The sequence below is a fragment of the Chelonia mydas genome, chromosome 1, assembly GCF_015237465.2.
Source record: "Chelonia mydas isolate rCheMyd1 chromosome 1, rCheMyd1.pri.v2, whole genome shotgun sequence".
NCBI lineage: Eukaryota > Metazoa > Chordata > Testudines > Cheloniidae > Chelonia > Chelonia mydas.
In genome coordinates this window covers 181,668,226-181,690,254 of record NC_057849.1, presented here as the reverse complement: position 1 = coordinate 181,690,254, position 22,029 = coordinate 181,668,226, and the positions used below count along the sequence as shown (strand labels likewise).

At 43.7% G+C, this 22,029-nt stretch overlaps 1 protein-coding gene across 3 annotated transcripts in view; it reads left to right on the top strand.

Moving 5' to 3' along the window:
- GJA8 (gap junction protein alpha 8) overlaps positions 1–12,530 on the top strand; it is a 77,695-nt gene extending 65,165 nt beyond the window's left edge. For 2 of the 3 annotated variants that reach the window (XM_043538417.1, XM_007060822.3), the window contains exon 2: positions 10,635–12,480. In XM_043538417.1, the coding sequence (XP_043394352.1) occupies positions 10,645–11,844 (1,200 nt within the window). In that variant the 5' untranslated portion in view covers positions 10,635–10,644 and the 3' untranslated portion in view covers positions 11,845–12,480. Of the gene's footprint in view, positions 1–10,634 lie in introns of all 3 variants that reach the window. The other variant, XM_043538416.1, reaches the window with a different exon arrangement.
- Positions 12,531–22,029: the final 9,499 nt, after the last annotated feature.

Here is a 22,029-nt window from a genome sequence, read left to right as displayed (position 1 = left end):
CTACAGTTTCTTGGAGGGAGTCTGAACGTGACAATGCTCACCTTCAGCGTTTATTGGAAGATTTGTTTGTTCAGCACAAGAACAGGAAGCATGTGCGGCTTTCTAGCTATGCAGATCAGGAGATGATAACTTTGTTACAGGGAGATGTCCAGTTATCCAGGGTTGTTCTCTGTATAAATGGCACAATCTGCCTTCATGCATGAACTGAGCTGCTCAATAGAGCTGCCCTGCCTTGCCCTGACATCATGTCTGCGCTGGAAATCCTTTTGGAATTGCAAGTCCCACACTCCCCCATCCCCCAGTCAGGGCACTGGAGGCCGTGTGCTGTGCTCTGACAAAAAAGCTGGGCTGTAGTAGAGGCTTGACTTCTTCCTGTCATAGCAAAGCAGGGGAACTCTGTGCAGATCCTCTCTAAGTGGCCAAAGGACAGCAACCTGGCAAGTAAGAGAACCCCTTTCCAAACAAACGCCTCAGTTACCAGGCCGGGAAACATTTCTGCTTCTTTAGAAGGAAAGAGCAACTCAGAGTAACATCACATCTCACTCGGAATGAAAGCTCTTCTCAGCTACTCTATGAAGCCTGCACGGGGCTACAGTGCCTCCCTGCTCCGGCTGGTTTAGCTGACACTGCTGGACTGTTAGTTCTAGAATTGACTCTACCGGGAGCTGCAGGTGCTCAGCGCCTCGGAAATTCTTTTAGTCCGGAGCCTAAATACAAGCTAAGGAGCCTAACTGTAGGAACCCATGTTTGAAAGTGCTGGCCCTTAACAACAGTGCCTCCACAGTTGCCGTCGCCTAGGCCTAGGCCTTATGGTCCTGTTACAGAGTAGCTGGTCCTTGTGGATAGACTGAGCCCAGCGCCCCAGAGCAGGTGAGCCCAATCCAGCTCATTAAAGAGGACTGGGCTGTACCTGGGCCTATAAAGCGCTGCTAGTGAGCACCTGAGGGAGGAAGGACTGGGTCAGGCTGAGCCCTGGGAAGGGAAAGGCACACTGGACTGGAGCAAGCGTGAGCCTGTGGTGGGTCCCTGGAGCCAGGGGATCGGGGCTCAGGGAAGCAGTTGTGCAACTGTTGCTTCAGGAAGGGAGCAGAGCTAACTGAGGCCGGGAAGCTGCCAGGAGCTGGAGTACCAGAGACTCCTGGGAGGGGTGCGTGATCCTGGGGCCAAGGATGGAGTTAAGACTGTTTTTGTTGCATACCCTCTGTTAAAGAAACAAACCTTCTTGTGTGAGCCTGGGTGATGCAGCGCATGCTCTGGAGCTGGGCGAAGCCTGGCTCGGTGACAGGTCCCCAGCATTTTAAGGTAAAGGCCTTGATTCTCTACTCTGTCTGAACTGCGTTTGGCCTGAGTGGAGATCTGGGAGGTGGGGAAAACACAGGGAGCCAGTTGCAGCTCCCTCTTTCAGGAGCTGCCCTAACTTACACCTTGGCCAAAGGTTCCAGCCCACAGGATTGCAGGATCAGGTGTGGAGCACTGCTCCTTTACATCCCCTCACACTAGGGGTGAGGGCAGCAATGCTGCGTCCACCAGCCTTCCATTGGCAGAGAGTCCCCTGCACAAGAGGAATTCCCCAGTAGCCATATGCAGCTGGGTTAAAGCTGCTTCCGTACTGTGAAGTGGAAAGTGAACTGGAGAATCTGGCCTAGCATTCAGCTACAAATCTTTGCAGAATCCAGTTTAAGAGACTGTGCAGAACTTTCCAATGCAGAGGTCCAAGAAACCAGAGACTATATAGTGATTTATTTTGATCCATGTTGAATGGCTTATACCATAGTTATGAAAAGGACTCATCTTTGCCATGTGACAGGATGGTAGTATGTTGAGGATGGATTATTTGCATATTATATTTGCTGAATAGCTTGGGTATTGGCCATATTTTGCAAGGTGGATATTTCTTCATACTAATCAGAGAGTATTTGGTTCCTGGGTATTTGGAAGGGTGAATGCAAAACAGTGTTAAGGGTTCAAAAGGAGCTTGCTAATTCAGCAGCTAGATTTAGTCTACAGATGGACCCTAGCCACAAAGTCACTTACTGGATCTGGGCTTCCCCAAAATCTGGGGGTGATTAAACCTGGGGTTTTGGTTCATCCTGTTATAGAGCTGGTGTCCAGCTAGGATGTGTGAACCCAGATCTGATCTTCCCATGGTGTTTGGATCTGGGATATTGGTTCGGGCCTCTCAGTCACGTTTGGCAGTTTGCAGTCATTCTTCAGGAGTTTTGGATCCTGGCAGGAAGCACTTTGCTACTCTCGTCTCACTGCTGCCTGGAGGAGATTAAAGGTGTGTTTACACTTCACACTGGCGCTGCGTCTCCCAGTGTGAGGAGACGTACTTGCACGAGCGCTCCTTGAGCTAGTGTGCTTAAAACAGAGTGTAGCCACGGGGATGGGATGGGCTAGGTGCCCCAACTGTATGCCCATCAGAGGCCAAAGGTACATTCTAGAAATGGCTAGCCCCTTCCACCAATTGTGCTGCAGCTACATTCAATTTTTAGTGCACTAGTCAATGAGACTTAGGTGGGTATGTCTACTGGGGCTGGGAATCACACCTCCAGCTCAAAGTTTAAACATGTAAAGGTTAGCTATTGCCCCGTTCCAATTACAGTCTGGTTTAAAAGTAAACAGCAAAGCAAAATAAATAAAATATAGGTTTGCCCGTCTTGCTACTTTATGATGCATAATGTCTCCAGCTTAAAACTACCTTCCTTGTTTTTAGAACCTTCCCAGGTCAGACCCTAGCCTACATTAGTCCTCTTCCTCTTCCTCTCTCCTTTGGCTCATCTAGCAGTAGCCTCCTCCCTGCCCTCCCCACTCTTGGCAAGTACTTTCCCCAGGAATTGAAATTAGAGGGAGTGTTTGAATTTACAGGGTGGGAGGTTGGAAAATGACTAAATTAGTTACGCTGTGTGTAACTAGTTGACCAATGGAGGGTGAAGGGGGAGGGATTTGAGTGGAGTGGGGGTAGGGAAATTTCTGCTTGGAGCAAGAGCCTTCTGCTGTGCAGCTCCTGCCATCAGGAAGTGTCTCCTGGGAACCTTTCCCTTCATTTGTGGGTTTAACTTTGGAACTTTTCCATTGAACTCATAAAACCATCTAGGGATACAGTTTTTAAAACAAGGCACGGATCCTGGGCTTTCACACAATCTCCATGTATGCAGGATTAGGGCCTGACGTTTTTATGTATTTAGGATGCTACAGGTCAGCATCTTGGTGTTATGTCTCATATAAGTTACAGCACCTCTAGCGGAACAGGGCCCCCAGTGCCATTGTAGGCTGTCAGTTCCAAATGGACTCAATGCAAAGGGAAAAGTGCAAGCTGCTGAATCATCACTGAGGAGATCTATGCTAGTGTGGTGTGACACAGAGGCCCATTTGTGGTTCACTACTCTCGTCAAGCCTGACATACTCACTGCACCTAATACACTGTTGTCCTGATACATGTCCAAAAGGTTTCATGTAATATATCACTGGAAAACTAATAACTCACTGACCATTAATATTCTCACATGATGTATGTATGGGATGTTTACAAAGAGTTATGGGTATGCATAGAATTATGTTCTTAAAATGTTTTTGGCAAGCAGTGCATAAGCATGGTCTGCCTTAGACAAAGGAATGTGTATTTGCTTGTCTGAGCAGCCTGGTCATCAGCCAGAGACCATGAAGATACATTTTTCATAAAAGGTAAGCAAAGTGTTCAAGCTAACAAGGGAAGGCAGTAACAATTCAACTACACTAGATGAAGTCTTCTCTAGCCTGCATAGCATCTCTTCCCAGCAGGAGAAAAGGAACGTTGAGAATACATTTCAGTGGTTTATTGGACCAAAGATGGGGTCTGAACCTTAAATAAGTAATAGAATCAACTGATTGTATACAACATTACTGTGTTATAAAAGTGTATCAAATAAGGTATTTTATGAAAGATAATGACACATTGGTAATTAATGTAATTGTGAAATGTATGTGGCACTCTGTACCTCAGAGCAACCCCCTGCAACCTCCATAGTCATCACTGTCATATAATTATGATATGTTTTGTACAAAGTATGCTGTGTGAGGTATCATTTTGAAAGTCTTGATCTGTTGAACATTAATATCGTGTTAGATTGTGTGTGAAGTTATGAAGTCTTGCTATGTGTGTGTTACTGAAATATGCTGACGTTGGGAACGCCCACAACCAGCCTTTCAGGTACAACAATGGAATAGCCAGATGTGCTGATGGCCCATTAAAGGAAATCCACACTCCCAGTGACCATCCCAGAAGACTTCTTAGAGACGATGTAGACAATGGAGGATGCTTGACCAATTGGGGCAGACCCCCTGGCTATGTCACAAGCATAGATCTTTCCAGCAAGCTGGAAGAAACTACAAAAGAGGGGAAGTGACATCGTGACTTGGCCTTACTCCCCCCACAACTCAATACCTGGAAACACATCTAGAGTGCAAAGATTTTGAATTGCAGAGGATGGTCCTGGGCTGGAGGAAAGTTCCAGCCTGTGTATTGACATTCTCTGACCTGTATGTACCATCTGCAACCTGTTTGTACCATCTATCAGGGCAAGACACTACTTGATTCAAATCCTGTTTAGTGTATAGAACTTAGACTGCAAATTTATTTTATTTCTTAGGGTAACCAACTTTGATCTTTATGTTTACTACTTATAATGACTTAAAATCTATCTTTCTGTAGCTAATAAATCCTGTTTTATATCTTACCTAAAACAGTGTGTTTTGGCTGAAAAGCTTGGGAAATCTCAGCTCGGTTTACAAAGGCTGGTGTGTGTCCTCTCCACATCAAGGGAGGGGCAAACAGGGTAATGAACTTACACTGGTCAGGCTTCTGACCAGGGCAAGATGGTACAGTTCTGGGGGTGCAAGGCTGGGGAACTGTGGAGGGGATTTGGCTGGAGCCTCTCTATTGTGGTTCATGAGTGGCTGGGAGAAGCATTCATGCGATTCAGTTGGATGTGTCCCTGCCTATGGATATCTGTGTAAGTACAGTACCTGCCAGAAGTTTGTAGCTTGCCAACAGCATTACAGTGTGAGGGATACCCCAAGTTGGTGGGACAGAGGGCTCAGTGATCCCACAGTTCAGGTTGCACCCCGGGAACCCCTTTCAAATATAATAACGCTATTTGGGGAATTATGGCTACTCAGTGATGATATTCTTTAAAGCAGGGGTGGGCCAGATCCAGCCCACCAGCCATTTTAATTCAGCCCTCGAGCTCCTGCTGTGGAGGGGGGTCTGGGGCTTGTCCTGCTCCAGTGCTCCAGCCGGGGAGCAGGGTTGGGGGCTGTTCCACGTGGTTCCCAGAAGCAGCAGCATGGCCCCCACTTTGACTTCTATACGTAGGGGCAGCCAGGGGGCTCCATTATGCAATTATGCACGCTGCCCCGGCCCCAAGCATCACCCCTGCATCTTCCATTGGCCAGGAATCGTGGCCAACAGGAGCCCCAGGGTTTGGTGCCTGCGGACAGGGCAGTGTGCAGAGCCGCCTAGTTGTGCCTCTGCGTAGGAGCTGGAGGGTGGACATGCCACTGTTTCCGGGAGCCACTTGAGCTAAGCATCGCCCAGAGCCTGCACCCCTGAGCCTCCCCCTGCGCCCCAACCGCCTGCCCCAGCCCTGACCCCCCCTCCTGCCCTCTGAACCCCTCAGTCCCAGCCTGGAGCATCCTCCTGCAACCCAGAGCCTGCACCCCCACAGCTGGAGCCTGCACCCCTTCCCACACCTCAACCCCCTGCCTCAGCCCTGACCCCCCCCCCGCTCTCTGAACCCCTCGGTCCCAGCCCAGAGCACACTCCTACACCCCAATCTCCTCATCCCCAGCCCCACCCCAGAGTCCGCACCACCAACCAGAGCCTGCACCCACTCCTGCACCCCAACACCAATTTTGTGACCATTTATGGCCCACCATACAATTTCTATTCCCAGATGTGGCCCTTGAGCTAAAAAGTTTGCCCACCCCTGCTTTACAGCCTGTGACCAAACAAAGGGAGAAACAGGAGGGAAGGCAGCTATCTACCTGTCTCCAATTAAATTGAGCAAGGTATGACCAAAAACAATGGGGGCTCTCTTTACATACAAATCAGCAGGAGGATGGGAGGACCACAGGAATGGAAGAACAGCACAAGGTCATCTTGAGTCTGGGGCATAGGTGCTGTCTTTTGTTTTTGCTGGTAGGTGCTTTTGAAGAAGTGTGTGTGTGTGTGTGTGTGTTGCGGGGAGAGGCTCTGTCAGTTTTGCAGGGAGACTATTTTTGGCATATTCATATACTTTCATATTCTAGTTATTGAATATGTGTCTATCACTGGTATCTTTACTATTTTAATAATTACTTTATGAACTACATAATTACATTATCATGAATTACAGTATATTACAATCATTGCACTCACCTACAGGCTGTCTTCACTAACATCCCAGTTTAAAGACATTACGTCTTTCTGGATGAAACTGTCAGCAATCTTATTTACATCTAGTTTCCAGGTATGGTCTTGATGCACGTTAAGGACAGCTACATTATTCAGTTGCGTCTGTCCCATTGATGACTGGAAATAGTTTTTAAGTCTTCTGAAGCTGGAGAATGAACATAGTGCTTCCAGAGTACTGCAAATGACTCCAAGATCTTTCTTGACAGGTAGCAGCTAATTTAGACACCATCATTTTGTATGTAAAGTTGGGATTATATTTTGCCATGTGCACTACTTTGAATTTAATGTTGAATTTCATCTGCTATTTTGTTGCCAAGTCACCCTGTTTTGTGAGATCACTTTGTAACTCTTTGCAGTCAGCTTTGGACTTAACTATCTTGAGTAATTTTGTATCATCTGCAAATTTTGCCACCTCACTGTTTACCCCTTTTTCCAGATCATTTATGAATATATTGAACAGCACTGGTTCCATTATAGACCCGTGGGGGACACCACTATTTACCTCTCTCCATTCTGAAAATGGACCATTTATTCCTACCCTTTGTTTCCTATCTTTTAACTGGAGTGCCTGGCAATGCTTTCAGGATCATCTAACGATCCCTAATGTAATTTAATGATAAGCTTTTTGTTATCTTAATCACCCTCCCTCTGTTTATAAAGAAACTCCCTGCCCCAAGGGCAGAAGCTGGGAGCAGCACAGAATTTATTATGTTCCACACACAAGCTCTGTCTGGGGCTAGGACATGCACTGTGAGCAGACCTCAGGTATAAAACTCTGAGGGAGGGGGCCCAGGAACCACTATGGCTCATGGGTGCTGAGCCCCGGAGCACTCACATAGTCGATGCCTATAGTCTGGGGACAAAACAGTGAATTTGGGCAGATATAAGGAGAGAGAAGAAGCCATCTTGGAATCCATCACTGGACAGACACAAGGGGCCAGAGCTCTTGCAAGCTGAGAGAGATGGGTTCTTCACCCAGTGGGCTGAAGTCTATGGGAACAGAATATATGTGAGAAACCTGCTTAGGCAAAGACCTTCCTCCTAGGAAGACAAGGGAACCCAGCACCTTGTATTTCTATGGCTGCAGAGAGAAAGACTGGTTTAAACTGCCATCACTCCATTGGTTTCAGTGGAGCTGTACTGATTGACATCGGATGAGGATGTAGCCCTGCATGTGTCATGTGAGCCAAGACCTGAAGAAACCTCCCCAGTATTAAATACCTAATGCCTGTGCTGAAAGGTGAGGGGAACAATCAATATTTTCACTCCCTTTCCCCCCAAAAATGTGTTTGCCAACTACAAAAGATCTGGCCTTAAGCGTCAACAAACACATACCCTAGAAACCACCTTTGGAGTCCAGCTGCCAGAACTAGGCACAGGGTGATGGGCAGAGGTCCCTTTCATTTAGTCAGATCTGCCATCATGAGAGGTGTGAGTGCTCTTTCTTCAGCTACAGTGAAGCAGAATAGTAGAGATGCTTCAGCTTCTGCCTAATAGTTTCCCCACTACACAAGTGAACGTCTGAATGTAGAACAAACTTTCCCGGGCTGTGCAAACTCCATTTGTGCATGTGTTGAATTTTCACTGCCGGTTGCCCGTCCCTAGCCCTCCCCCATCCTTTCATGTTCAATGCATTCTCCTCTTCTCTCCATCTCTGACTCTTTCTCCTCTATTGTTCTCCACATCACCAAATGTCACTCACTTCATAAAGCTGTCTGGCTTGGAGCTTAAATATTGCAGGGCAACTAAAACCCACCCATCAGAGCCGATTCAGTCATATCTGCTCAGTCGTGCGACCAGGTTGGGACTTTTACAGTAGGGAAGGAAAGAGACAAAAGTTCACTCTTCGCTGCAGAGTGCCAAGAGAGAAGGAGGACACGTTCCTTCGGGGGAGTCTTTTACTGTGGCAAGTTGCTTGCTGGATGGCCTTAATTTATATATGCTTTCTTTTGTTTCTAGCTTGATCAGATCATACCATTTGGAATTTAAGGGAGGGATTTTCAAATACCGTTGGCTTTCAGTGGGACTTGTGCTCCTAATTCACTTAGGCACTTTTGAACCTCCCACCCTAAAAGCCACAACCCAAACTTAATGCACTGGAGCCTAGTGTTCATGTTGGACCTTGTGGGGTTGGTATGGCTGGTTGGTTTCTGGTAGAATCCTAGAAATCAGAGATGGTCATATTTTCCAACTCCTGCCAATGCACTTTTCTAGTGCTTTGTCCAAGTTAATTTTAATAGATGCTTGGAGGGTTGTGCAAGGTAGACGACAAACAGCAGCTTAAGAACCAGTTCATTTACAAAGGCTCATTAAGTAGAAGGTGCAACAAGGCAGATGTGTGATGCTAGTTCAGAGAAGTTCCTGAGAAGGGTTTATCCAACTGCGGCAAGTTGCTTGTAGGATTTTAGAAGAAAGTAGTCAGAAGCCATTTTTTCTTTCTCTGTTACAGTGAGTTGTCTGTAAGATAAACAGATTTATCATGCATAACAATGTCACATTTTCAAGCTAGGGTGGAGGCAGCTCATTGATAGCAGAGGATATCCGTGTTAGATCATTGCAAAGACTGCCCAGTATCAGTGGGACTGTGTTAACTACATTGACTGGAGAATGAACTTTATATTGTGTAGGTAAAGTAGTGATTTTTACTTAGTTGCACATGCCTGCTAATTGTCTGGTTTATTAATCAAAGGAATTATTTTAGGATTAAAGGAAATGCTATGTGGATTTGTAGTAATGGAACTCTTAAATTAGTTTAGATAATGTATGTAAACAATGAAATCTTTGTATTGTATTTGTTCAAGTAAGTGCTCACATTAATACACTTCTTTATACAACTTTAGTGGCTGATAAAGCAGCAATGTGACTTGCTGTTTAAATCACATGTGCCCTGAAATCGTGGTTCACCTACCTTGCACATCTGTGTGTGTGTGTATAAATGGGAGAATTACATCACATTCTCACTGGTTTTAACACAGAGATGTGAACTTAAATTTTCATGTGGTACAAGGGCCAGAATAATAACTCCATTTTAGTCTTGATACATCTTTATCTTATCCAATGATTTGTGTCATTCCCAGAGGACAGAAAACCCCAGAGAGGTCTCCCCGCTGTGGAGATATATTCCACTTATGTGGCTGTGATCTTGTAGACCCATGTGATTGAATATATTTATTCAGCACCTTTCACTGCCTCACTTGCAATCTTTCACTAATCAACCTCCCTGGGATTTAATGGAACATTCCAAATCCCTCAGGAGCTTCAAATGGCCCTAATTTATTAAATCAGCCTGCTCCTCCCTAGCTGAGGCCTCTTCCCCTCCCTTCCCCAGAATTGCACTAGTCAGATGCCTTGAATGGGCCAGATTGAGTTCTGGACTGGTGGTAGCTTCTCTATGTATAAAAATGTTACAACTTTAAAGTTTGTCCCTGCAGGACTAGAAATGGGAGCTTTAGAAAGGGGAGATTTCCAGCTTCTAAATGGGATACCCACAGCACTGGCTTCTAGCCCTGGGAAATCCTGAGATAAGTCATGACATTTTTAGATATAAAAATATTATTTTAGGTCACTTTGATAGGTTTTTATGGTTTTGTTTTTATGAGCTGAACTCAGAGTAACGGAGGCATCCGACTTTACAGGCACACAAAATAGTTTAAAAAAATGTTATTGGAACTATCTAAAAGATTCCTAAAATAGATTAGATGTAATGTGTGTGGCCTGTAAAGAATTAATGACAGTGTGGTGTGGCATGGACACTCATTTGGGATTACCCACTCGACTAACTTGTGATTCTGTCATTTGTAAGTAATGCAGTCACCCCAAACTCCATGCTGATAAAACCTTTACACTACACGACCGTCCTGTATTTATAGAATATATAAAACAAAATCACATTCACACACTTACAATTGATCATGCAAAACTCACAGACAGCTGCTATACAGAAGAGTGGTCAAATATACTCTTTGGCTGAGAAGTTATTGAATATTTAGAGGCACAACAGAGAGAGTTTACAGAGGAAATTTCCCTGGCTTCTTAGTTTTCTCTCCTCTAATAGAGCACTGTAACATAAGGCAAAAACATTTTCAAGGTATAGGCTGTTTTGGAGAAATACGTACAACTTAAAGGAAGAAGCAAGTTATGCATCAGTAGAAAAAAATTATTTAGTGTAATTTATGGCCATTCTTTCCTTCTCTTCCCTTAGATAGTAAGAGATGGGTGACTGGAGTTTCTTGGGGAACATTTTAGAAGAAGTGAATGAGCACTCCACAGTCATCGGGAGAGTCTGGCTCACTGTGCTCTTCATTTTTCGAATCCTGATTCTGGGAACAGCTGCCGAATTTGTCTGGGGAGATGAACAGTCAGACTTTGTGTGCAACACACAGCAGCCTGGTTGTGAGAATGTCTGCTACGATGAGGCCTTCCCTATTTCCCACATCCGGCTCTGGGTCCTGCAGATCATCTTTGTCTCTACCCCTTCACTGGTGTACGTGGGGTATGCGGTGCATCATGTACGGATGGCGGAGAAGAAGAGAGAGAGGGAGCAGGCAGAAAGGCAACAGCAAGCTGAGATGGATGAAGAGAGGCTACCCCTGGCTCCAGACCAAGAGAGCACCAGGAACACCAATGAAATCAACCCCAAAGGGGCCAAGAAGTTCCGACTGGAGGGAACACTCCTGGGAACCTACATCTGTCACATCATTTTCAAAGCCATTTTCGAGGTGGGGTTCATAGTGGGCCAGTACTTCTTGTATGGCTTCCGAATTCTGCCCCTGTACCGCTGTGGCCGGTGGCCCTGCCCCAACCTTGTGGACTGCTTTGTATCCAGGCCCACTGAGAAGACAGTCTTCATTATGTTTATGCTGGCCGTGGCCTCAGTATCCCTCATCCTCAACCTTGTGGAGATCAGTTACTTGATCTTGAAAAGGATCCGCCTGGCTTTCAGGAGGCCAACAGAAGAACAACAGAGGGAGATCCCAGAGAAGCCCCTCCACTCCATTGCAGTCTCTTCCATTCAGAAGGTCAGGGGCTACAGGCTGCTGGAGGAGGAGAAGCCAGTGTCCCACTATTTACCTTTGACAGAAGTGGGGGTAGAAGCTGGTCCCCCTCCATCTTCTTTCAAAGACTTGGATGAGAAGCTTGGTATGGGGCCCCTGGAAGACCTATCCAGGGCCTTTGATGAGAGGTTGCCATCCTATGCTCAAGCAGAAGAGCAGAAAGAGGAGAAGGTAGAAGCAGGGGAAGAGGAACAGGAACCAGAAGAAGAGCAGGAGGTGGAGAAGGTGGTAGAGGAGCAGGAGCCACCAGGAGAGGAACTGCCTTCAGTGCCTGTAGAACTGACAGCTGATACGAGACCTCCCAGCAGGCTAAGCAAAGCCAGCAGCCGGGCCAGGTCAGATGATTTGACTGTATAAGGGTGTGGGGAGCAACTACACACACACACACACAATCACAGATGTTTTTAAACAAAGCGCTCAAATGGTCATTTGAATATTTCCTATTGAGATTCTCAGCTGGAAAGGTGCTATCATTGTAACTGCACCTTATCTGTCCTGTATGTCCCATGGCTGGTGCTAGCTATCATGTAACATATTCAAAGGAACGGTTTCTTTTCTCCAGATACCAGCTCACTACTCCCAGTACCTGTGCTATACACAGCACTGAAGCATTTTAAAAGCTAAAACAGAAAAAAAACCCAAAACCCAAATGTATCCACTGTGACTGCACTTGCTGACAGTTTTATGTTCCACATTTCACTGGAGATGTGGGAGAATGGCTCTTTCAGACAGTATCTGGCTGAAGGGTTGAAAAATAGCTCTCTTTGGGTATTTCTTACTCTGTTTTAGCCTGTGGCATTCTGACATTGGTCCTCCTTTCATTGCTGGCATAGAATTGCAGTTATTTAATTCACAAAAAAAGGATCCTGTGTTTAATATCATGAAACTAGTTCAAAATATTATTGCCAAAATGGCCTTGCTTTGTCTGTGAATGCAAATTTCAGCTGTTTATACTTTCCCAGCAGCCCCTTTGTTAGAAACATTTCTGCTCTACAAGTGACCTTGATAACAGAAAAGATTAAAGCTAGTTTCTTGTTAGAATTTAGCAGATGTCCACAAATGGATTATTTATTCCCAAAGGGTCATTTCAGCCAAAGGCCTTTGTCAAACTGGGGAAAAGAGTAAATTAAAGTAAGATTGGTTGCTGAGTGAGACTTGAAGTGTGGGAATTGACTTAGCAAAGGAGTGATGGGAAGGCATCTGTAAGTAGAACAACTACAGTACATAGAGCACAATGCCCAAGTTAAGGCTCCCAGCCCTGCATTTGCAGCTTGATTGTGAAAGGTGCTTCCTTCTTGTAATTCCCAGGGAGTTGTGCGCACTCGGCAAATCTGAGGGAGTGTCTTGGACACTCAGGTTGGCATTTAGGAGCCTAAAATGTGGATTTTGGTGGCCAAGTGACTGCTTAAACACCCAAATGCAAAATTGGTTGACCCGATTTAAGTGCCTAAGTTTGAAAAATAGGCCCTTAGTTTGAATGATGTAACAATCGTCATTAGACATCCTGCTTTGTTGCTAATTTGATAAGAAACTCCATCTGCAGGAGGCTTCCAATAATCTACTTAGCTACTGAACACAAATGTCACAAATGAATATAACAAGGCTATTCAAAGGATCAGTAATAGAAAATATCTGTACCCAGAGGACTAAAGGAATGCCATAGAGCTCCAGCAAAGTCTGTTTGGTTTAAAAAGAAATGAAGAAGAAAGGACATCAATTTTCTGAGTGTGTAATTGCTAATGTTAAAAATATCCATGGATTTCTAACTTTAGGGATACAAAAGTCTCTCTTTGGCTGGGACAGAGCAGCAACTTGTTTAAAAGTTTCAGGTTAATCACTTTTTCCTGCAAAGACTGAGTCTGATGCCCGAAAAGTATAGGTATGTGAAGTGGTTTAAAAAAAAAAAAAAAAAAAGTGAGTGTGTGAACCTTATTTCCCAACTGAGAAGTGGGTAAATGCCGTTTACCTACATTTACCCTCAACTATGCTACTGGGTACATGCTTTCCTCTGTTCTGCTTTCCAGACCTCAGTCCCTGATAGCTCAGCAAATTCTCTCTTCTGTGCAGCAGCTCATGTGTATTGTTTCAAGTGGGGAGTATAATCCAGTTCAGAAAATTTACTTCACATGGGACAAAACTGAAAAATGACTAGAAAAAGCCCATAGACTCTTATATGAGAGCAGGATCTCCCCACTGTATTTTCCACTGAATGCATCCGATGAAGTGAGCTGTAGCTCACGAAAGCTTATGCTCAGATAAATTTGTTAGTCTCTAAGGTGCCACAAGTACTCCTTTTCTTTTTGCGAATACACACTAACACGGCTGCTACTCTGAATACAGCCTGACAGAAAGCCCACTGAAGTCAATAGGCGTCTTTCTATTGACTTCAGTATGCTTTGGGTCAAATGCCTAGTTCTGATGACCTAGCTGAATTGCAATATTCTGTTCCCCTACAGTAAATGCCCCTTACAGTTTCAATTGGATACTATGATTTTTGGCAGTTACTATCCTCTATGGAGTTCCTGTGCCTTGTTAAAGAGCTGCCACATTACACTCCAGAGATAGCTCCACTTCACTGGTGGGTGATGTGATTACTCTATGTATGTATACTTTTTGTAAAGCGCTTTGGGATTCTTTGGTACTATAACAACACCACATTTTTACATTATTAATAATTTTGTTCCTTTTGGGCTTGTCTTTTCCTGATGTCTGCAGCCTGATCTCACAACACATGCTCTTGATAAAGATCATTAGGGGCATTAAGAAGCTTCCTTTTGAAGAGGGACTGTAAAGATTGCGACTGTTTAGTTCAGAGAGAAGATAATGAAGTGGGGATATATTAGAGGAATATAAAACAATGGATGGTGCAGAGAAGACCATTTAGATGCTCCCAATCAGTCTCTCATAATACAAAAACAAGGGTGGGCAATCAATGAAACTGAAAGGCAACAACTGGGATACTAATAAAAGAAAATACCTTCTGTACAGCTCATAATTAACCTGTGTAACTCATTGCCACAAGAATTCAGTGAGGCCAAAAGCTTAGTAGGATTCAAAATAGGATTAGACATCTACATGAATTGTAAGAACATTTGCTGTTTCACTGGATAAGATACACTATTTTTCAGTTTAAAGATGGGATATAAAACCTCATGCTTCATGGCATGAATGTGACCACTAACTGAATGGCATTAGAAACACACTTCCCCTATGGAAGGAAATTCAACTACTGTTCATTATGAGGTTTCTTGCTCCTCCCTGAGAAGCATGTGACTGCCAAATATCAGAATAGGGGTCTAATGCCTACATTTCTAATTACTCGACAGGGCTCTTTAAACAATCAAACATATTAATAACTGTCTATGTTATTGACACTCTGACATGTATTAGAGCCAATTTCTGCCCTCCTTTGTGCATGCAGCACTCCCATCACAGTCATTGGGACTTACATGCTCATGTACCAGAGGGCGGAATATGTCCGTCGCCCCAATCCAGATATTACACATGACATGTGGAATATGTCATTTGTGCTGTAGCATATGGGTAAAATAGACTGCACAAAGTCCATGTATTAAATTTATTTGGAGCATGTGATGTACCTACTACATGGCAGTGCCTGCAGGCTCCCAATACAACACCAAATATGATACACAGCACAATGAAAACCCACTCCACTCTCCCTGCGGCATACAACCAACTGCTTGTTTGGTTCCTCAACCCAGTTCTAGACTGTCCCCCTGTGTTCCTTACACACTCTGTAGCCTAAAAGTGTGTACAGTGGACTAGAGGCAGTGTTTCCTAACAATCAGAGCGGAGAAGTGGGAATCAGGCCTCCTGGTTTCTATCCTCAGCTCTGCCACTAATTCACTGGGTCACTTTGGGAAACTAATTTTTCCCACTGTAAAATCAGGCTGAACAATAATTTCCTACCTCACAAGGGTGTTGTGTGGCTTAATTGATTAATATTAGTAAAGCCCTTTTTGATCCTTAGATGCAAGGCCATATAGAGGGCAAAAGTATTAGCATAATTTCAAGATGTGAGACTATTTGAGAAATAATGACAGTAAATCCAACAATTTCTTGGTGAAATTCCTAATGAAGTCACACAATGGCCTCTGAGCTGTAGGTTTAGCACATAATAATATATTTAACAAATGGTAATGCAAATCACAGGGAAACATAGCAAGGAGGGCAAAAATCCACTCCCTGGCTGGGAAGTCACTGAACAGTTAGAGCCATGGAATAAATAAAGGAAGCTGAGAGTAGGAATGTGCTTGGCTTCCCCCTACAAACAAGTTACTGACTGATTTCATGGGGTTTTTTTGTGAGGAGTGTAATATGCAAGTGTCAAACTCACCAAAGTAGATGGGTGGGGCAGAGAGAGGCAGAGTCTTGACTTAAAGTAGAACATGGAAGTTGGTGTTGGTTAGTGTCTAAAGCAGTGGATGTAGAATTAGTTTTGCCAGATTTATTCCCAGCTCTGCTACTGACTCATTATGTGATCGTGGGAAAATCATTAAACCTCTCTGTGCCTCTGTTTCTCCATCTGTAAAATGGCTGTAATAATTTGTACCTACCTCACAGGGATGTTGTGAGATTTCATTAATTCTACACAGTATAGTTTTTCTTTAATGATAGAGCATTTATCTTGGTTAGTACATGACTTCTTGACCAGAGGGGAAATAGATTCAGATCAAGAATGCTGCATTGCATAGTAGGGATCAATCATATAAAGTGCCTGTGGGCTTCAGAACCACAGTTATACTGAGAAAGCCAGATCTTCACCTGGTGTAAAACTGTACAGCTCCATCAACCTCAATGAAGTTGCTGATTGACACCAGCTGAGGATCTGGCCCAGTATTTACAAAGCTCTCTGAGATTGCTAAACCCTAATTTTAATCAGATCCAAGCAAGCACCTGATACTTTGCAGTCCTGCAGTAAAAGTAGTTTTACTAATAATAGTTCATGGCCGGTGCAGAAAAACTGCCATCCCCCTGCATCCATATGGATACACAAATATCCTGGTATATTAACTATTTCCAGTACATGACAGAGAAATTAACAAAAATCTCTGAAGAACGGGTCAGCCCTGTGGTGTCGGGTGAGCGATTGGTTTAGCGGGGACTTCTGCAGGCATGAAATCTACTTGCTGAGGGAAGAGAATCCAGTCTTCCTGTCACTCCCTGTTTTACTGATCATGCAGTTTTACATGTAAAGAAAGGCCATGCCACACAATGGTGAAAAAGTGGCAGTTTGCTGTTTAAACACAAAGCTGCCTTTCAGGCACACAGCTGAGAGTAATCCCAACCTGAGCTTGTCTTTGTTTTATAAAAGTGGGAGCATCCATGAAAAATGGACTGTAAGACCGGGGGAGGAACGAGTGGATGGGGGCAAAACTGGGGTGGGGGGGGAGCAAAGCTCCTGGGAGTCAGATGAACAGATCATATCAGGAGAATCATCCAGACAGTGGCATCAGCTTCCTTCCCAAAATGCAAGGAGTTATCGTTTGTTAGTCCCTGTCTATGCTACAACTTTTAACACAGCTCTAAATAGGTTTTGTGCCACACACAATGTAGCTAATAGTTGGTAATGGCAGGAACTAATAGTGTATTGTCCTGGCCAAGGACCTAGCCTGGCCTGTAGTTATCTTCCTGTACCTAGTTTGGCATGTTCTTATTTTAGCAGTACAGGCAAGAGCCATTAACCATGCCCGTGTAAATGGTTTGACCAGTCCTCCTTCCTCTCAGCTCTCTGGGCAGTAGGACATCCCAGAGTGCATTGTCCCATGTGCTGCTAATGCCACACTGTGTGCATGTGTTCTGGGAACTTTCCCCTTGCTGAGGCACCGGGGTGTGGGTATAGAAATCACAGCCCAGTTTTTCCCAAAATGCACTTAAACAAACACAGTTAGGCAGCATGGTAGCTGTCGATGTGCAAACACAGCTGGCACACGGTTGTGTCATGAAAAAAGCTGCTGTGTGAACATAACCATATTTGATTTTATGTAACTGGGTCAGATAAGAATGTCACAAACCAGTGACAAAAATATGGTTGTCTTTGTTGTCTGAGATATTCAAAGCCACTGAAGGGATTTAGATGCATTGCTCCTATTCATTTCAATGGGAATTGTACATCTAGATCCATTCAAAAATCTCAGTTATAATGCAGACAGGGCTTTACTGTCCTGTTAGATGAAAGCTCGTCACCTTAGAGCCAGGATAATGCTGACCTGAGTTGAAGTAGAACTGAGAAAAAATGGTGATGGCAGGGCTATTTTGGAAAACATGAGAAAGAAGAATGATTTTTGTTGACTTTCAGTAGTAACCTTTAAATTTCCTAAATCCAGAACTATATGGTGAAAGGAAAACAGGTCATTTTCTGGTTAGCACAGTGGGAAAGGCTGTGTTGCTTTGGGAGTTAATGGACAGACTAACATCAGGTTTGTAAGTCAATGCCATGAAGATTTGTGGCCAGGAAACAGTTCTGTGGAAACACAAAATGGAAACATCTGTTGAGAGCTGCTTTCCTTGGGTCTCTCTTCAATTCAGGGGAGTGTCAGACTGAAACTGAGCAGAAAATAAAAGGAACAGCAGGTTACAAGCCAGCACCCAAAAGTATCAGATTGCATGGAGCCACCAAGCAGATGTCAGATTGCAGATGAGCACCTGTGCATAACAGCAGCGCATGGGTGTCAGGTTCCAGATCAGCACAGCAGGTGAGTATAAGAATGCAGGTGAAGACTGAGGCTAGGTTGTGGGTGACAGCACCAGTTCAGTACCAAGTATGAACTAGGAAAGGGCAAAGGAACTTGAGGCTTTATTGAAACCATGAACTGTACTGAACCCAAGCTTTTTCTGAGGTTGGAAAAGTTCAGAAACCTTTGTTTCAGCGTATATATAATATGCATGCACCTCTCCCTGGATTTCCTTGATTTTGGCAAAGATAAGAAACAAAACTAGCATGAAGAAGGCTATTCTTGAGGTCATTACAGCCTGGCTTATATTCAGAAGTACTAGAACAAAGATGTTCAGATATGTTTGGATAAACACATACAATTTAAATGTTTATCTGAAGTGAGTCCATAAATAAACTTTGGAAGGGTCACCCATAGCTAGTGAGAGCCAAGTTGCAGCTACACACTAAGCCTGCACCAAATGAATTCAGAAGAGTTCAGAAATCATAGCAATGTCTGATTCTTCCAACCCTCAAAGATCATAAACTTCAGATGCACTGGAGAGAAAATGAAAGAAAATAGACAACTGCCAGCTAAGCCTAAATTTCATTAATTCATCCCATATACATTTGTAGGTGCACAAGTTATATTAACACATTCCCTTGGCTACAGATTCCATAATGCCAGTTTTCTATGGGTCATTCATTCTGCTCTATCTCCTTCCTTTGCTTGGTGGTCTTGTTATCTCCCACAAATCCTCAAAGCATCATGTAACCATACTCTACTACTTAAGTTGGAGTATCTCCATTACCTGGTACAATAATGAGCTCTTATCTTCTCTGTAGTCCAGCCACCACAGGGGCAGATGTGACTGATACGAATTGACACAGTGGGCTACCACTGCTCCCGTTCTTTTTATGTCCGAGATTCATTTTTTTGAAATTTAAAATAAAAGTGATGTTAAAAGGTAAACCACTGAGAAGGTAAGAAGTCTACAACCCCCTATGGAAAAAGCACCAGACATTATGGATGATTCATGGCTGTGTGTGTTTCCATAAACAGTTATCTTTATTTGTAGCTTCATTGTCAGCATATTTCAAATGATTTCTTCTGTCATCCATCTAATAACACCCCTGCCTATGCGGCAGGTGGACTTCTAGTAGTTTGTAACAAAAAGTGCAAGGATTCTAACTGCTACCTTACAGATGTCTTGTTCATTTTGCAGAAGCAAATGATTATTTTGTTTCTTTGTGGATGACCACAGGATATCTTCTGAAATGATGTTAAGCAGTTGCCCAGTTGTCTTGGATTCCAAGTGATCAAGAAGGGTTTGGACTGGAGTGGCTTAGAGAAAAATTAGGGGCTATACTGTAGCCTCCGGAGAGTCCTAGTCTGTTTTCATTTACAGTATAGCCAGTATATTCAACCATAGTCTAGTGGATATGGCACTGGACTGGGAGGCAGGAGATGTGGGTACTTTTCCTGGTTCTGTTGCATGACCGTGGGCAAGTCACCTCCCTATGCCTCAGTTTTCCCATCTGTAAAATGGGGATAATGACACTCACCTCCTTTGAAAAGCACTTTGAGATCTACAGATGAAAAGAGCTAGGTATTATCAGATCTGTATTTAGGCACAGTTATCAGAGCATCCAAAATTCTCAAAGTCAACAGGGGCTAGGAATGATCAGCATCTCTGGAGCCTCAACATGCACTTAGAAACTTAACTTTTAGACACCCACATCTGAAAAAATGTATCCTATGCACATAGGGCTTAATTCTGCACCCACTGAAATCAATGGAAAAACTCCCATTGACTTTACAGGTGAAGGCTCAGACTCCTAGTTCCTGTTATTGTTTTAAATAAGGATGGAGAAAACAGCAGCAAAAGCCAAGTGGATATGGTACCACTTGCAAGAATTGAGAGGGCTGCAGATTCCAATGAGACAGCTTTCATGTGGCAGTCGCTATGCTGGAAACCCAATGTGCTATCCTTCAAGTTCTTCCTTAAAAACAATACACTTCTTGGGTTAGTTTTCCACCAGTAACTGTCCACCCTGCTCTCATGACTTAGCTCAGATCCTTTAGTTTAGCTCCCATTACCAACAGAACATAAAAATGATGATTTTTTAAATTTAAAACATGGAACTAATAGGAAACATGTTCAATCTCTTCATCTTTATGTTACACCCTTTGTACAACTCTTCCCCTCCAGCCCCATCCATGTTCTGTTTATTGAGATTGTAAGTCCTTCAGGGCTGGGAACTTGTCATTTTATATATCTGTGAAGCACCATGCATACCACTGGTGCTACATAAATAATATTATAGAATAAATCTCCCTCCTTCTTTTTACCCTCTTTTCCCCTCCCCTGCAGGACTGCTCTTTTGGGGAAGGTATGAGTCTGAGGTCTTTCAAAAGAAACCGTCTTCTTCCCTGTGTGTATCTTTCATTGCTCAGGGATCAGCCATTTACATCTAGGGACAAACACTTCAAGGATTTGTATAAATACATGCAAGAGCAGAGCGGATACAAATCAGGGGCCAAATTCTGCCTTGAGTTATCCCTATGTGTTTATGTCAGTGGCATGTGACCATAGGATGACTAGACAGCAAATGTGAAAAATCGGGACAGGGGGTGGGGAGTAATAGGAGCCTATATAAGAAAAAGACCCAAAAATTGGGACTGTCCCTATAAAATCGGGACATCTGGTCACCCTATGTGACCAAGAGCAGAATTTGGCCTTGTATAATTGAATTTTGAATAGATTTCATGGTTCTTTCTGATATGAAATATAAAAAAACCCTTACAAAATCCAACACCCCCATGGAATTAGTGGAGATGAGTTTTTAAGTAGACGTAGATACAGGAAGAAGACGTTGGAGAACTTGGACATCAGTTTTACAGTAGATGATAGCAGTAACAGAGCCAGGTTTTGAGCAGTGGCAGAGCCAGAGGGGGTGATGGGCCACTGGTTAACACCTTCAAGTATACCTGTTGGCTTGAAAAGGTGCCGACCATACACCTAAAGGCAGCTGGGCGGGAGAGGGTGGTCATACCCTACCTCCTACCCTTTAGTCAGCTCTGCCACTGGATGATAGCAGTTGGCATTATAAGAAAGGCCTCTGATCCTGTATAGTATTCTATCCCCTGAGTTAATTTTCCCACTGGTGGTGATGTTTTGCTTCTTCACAATGTAATGGAAAAGGAAAAAAAAATCAAAGCAAGAAGGTTGGCAATGTGAATTCCCAAATGGCTTGAGAGACTTTGGGACCAATCTGGTGACTCAACATCACCCAATGGAGAATCATTTTCATAATAAAATAAGTTGTAATTAATAAAGGTCCCTGATTTTCAAACAGCAAGGATACTGTGCTTTGTCAAACTCCAAACTAACCCACTTTCCTTTTTGTTTACAGTTATTTTTTATTTCTAACTAGAGATGGCTTGGGCCAGAAGATTTTTTGAGAGACAAATAAAGAATATCATTAAATACAAATAAGTGCATGATCGTAATATTAAGCGTTGGCTCTCAAACTGATAAAATCCAGGAAATTCCATGGTTGAACTTTCACTTCCCATTTGTGCTATTTATGCTGGACTTAAGGGACAAAATTCAACCTCTCCAGTTTGCGCTCTGTATCTCTTTGAAAGCATGATGCAGTTAATGGGCTTTGTATGAGAGCTTGTTCTTTGTAGCAGAATTTGCTCCCCTTATGTAGGATCATGTGCCTGGAGCACTCAGGTGATGATCTTGACTCATGTGTGATTTGTAACTGGAATACAGGAGTCAAAGCAGGGAAAAGTGGTGGAACTCTACTCATAACTCCTATTGATTTCCTGTCCACTGGTGGCTGCTGCCCCTTTCCTC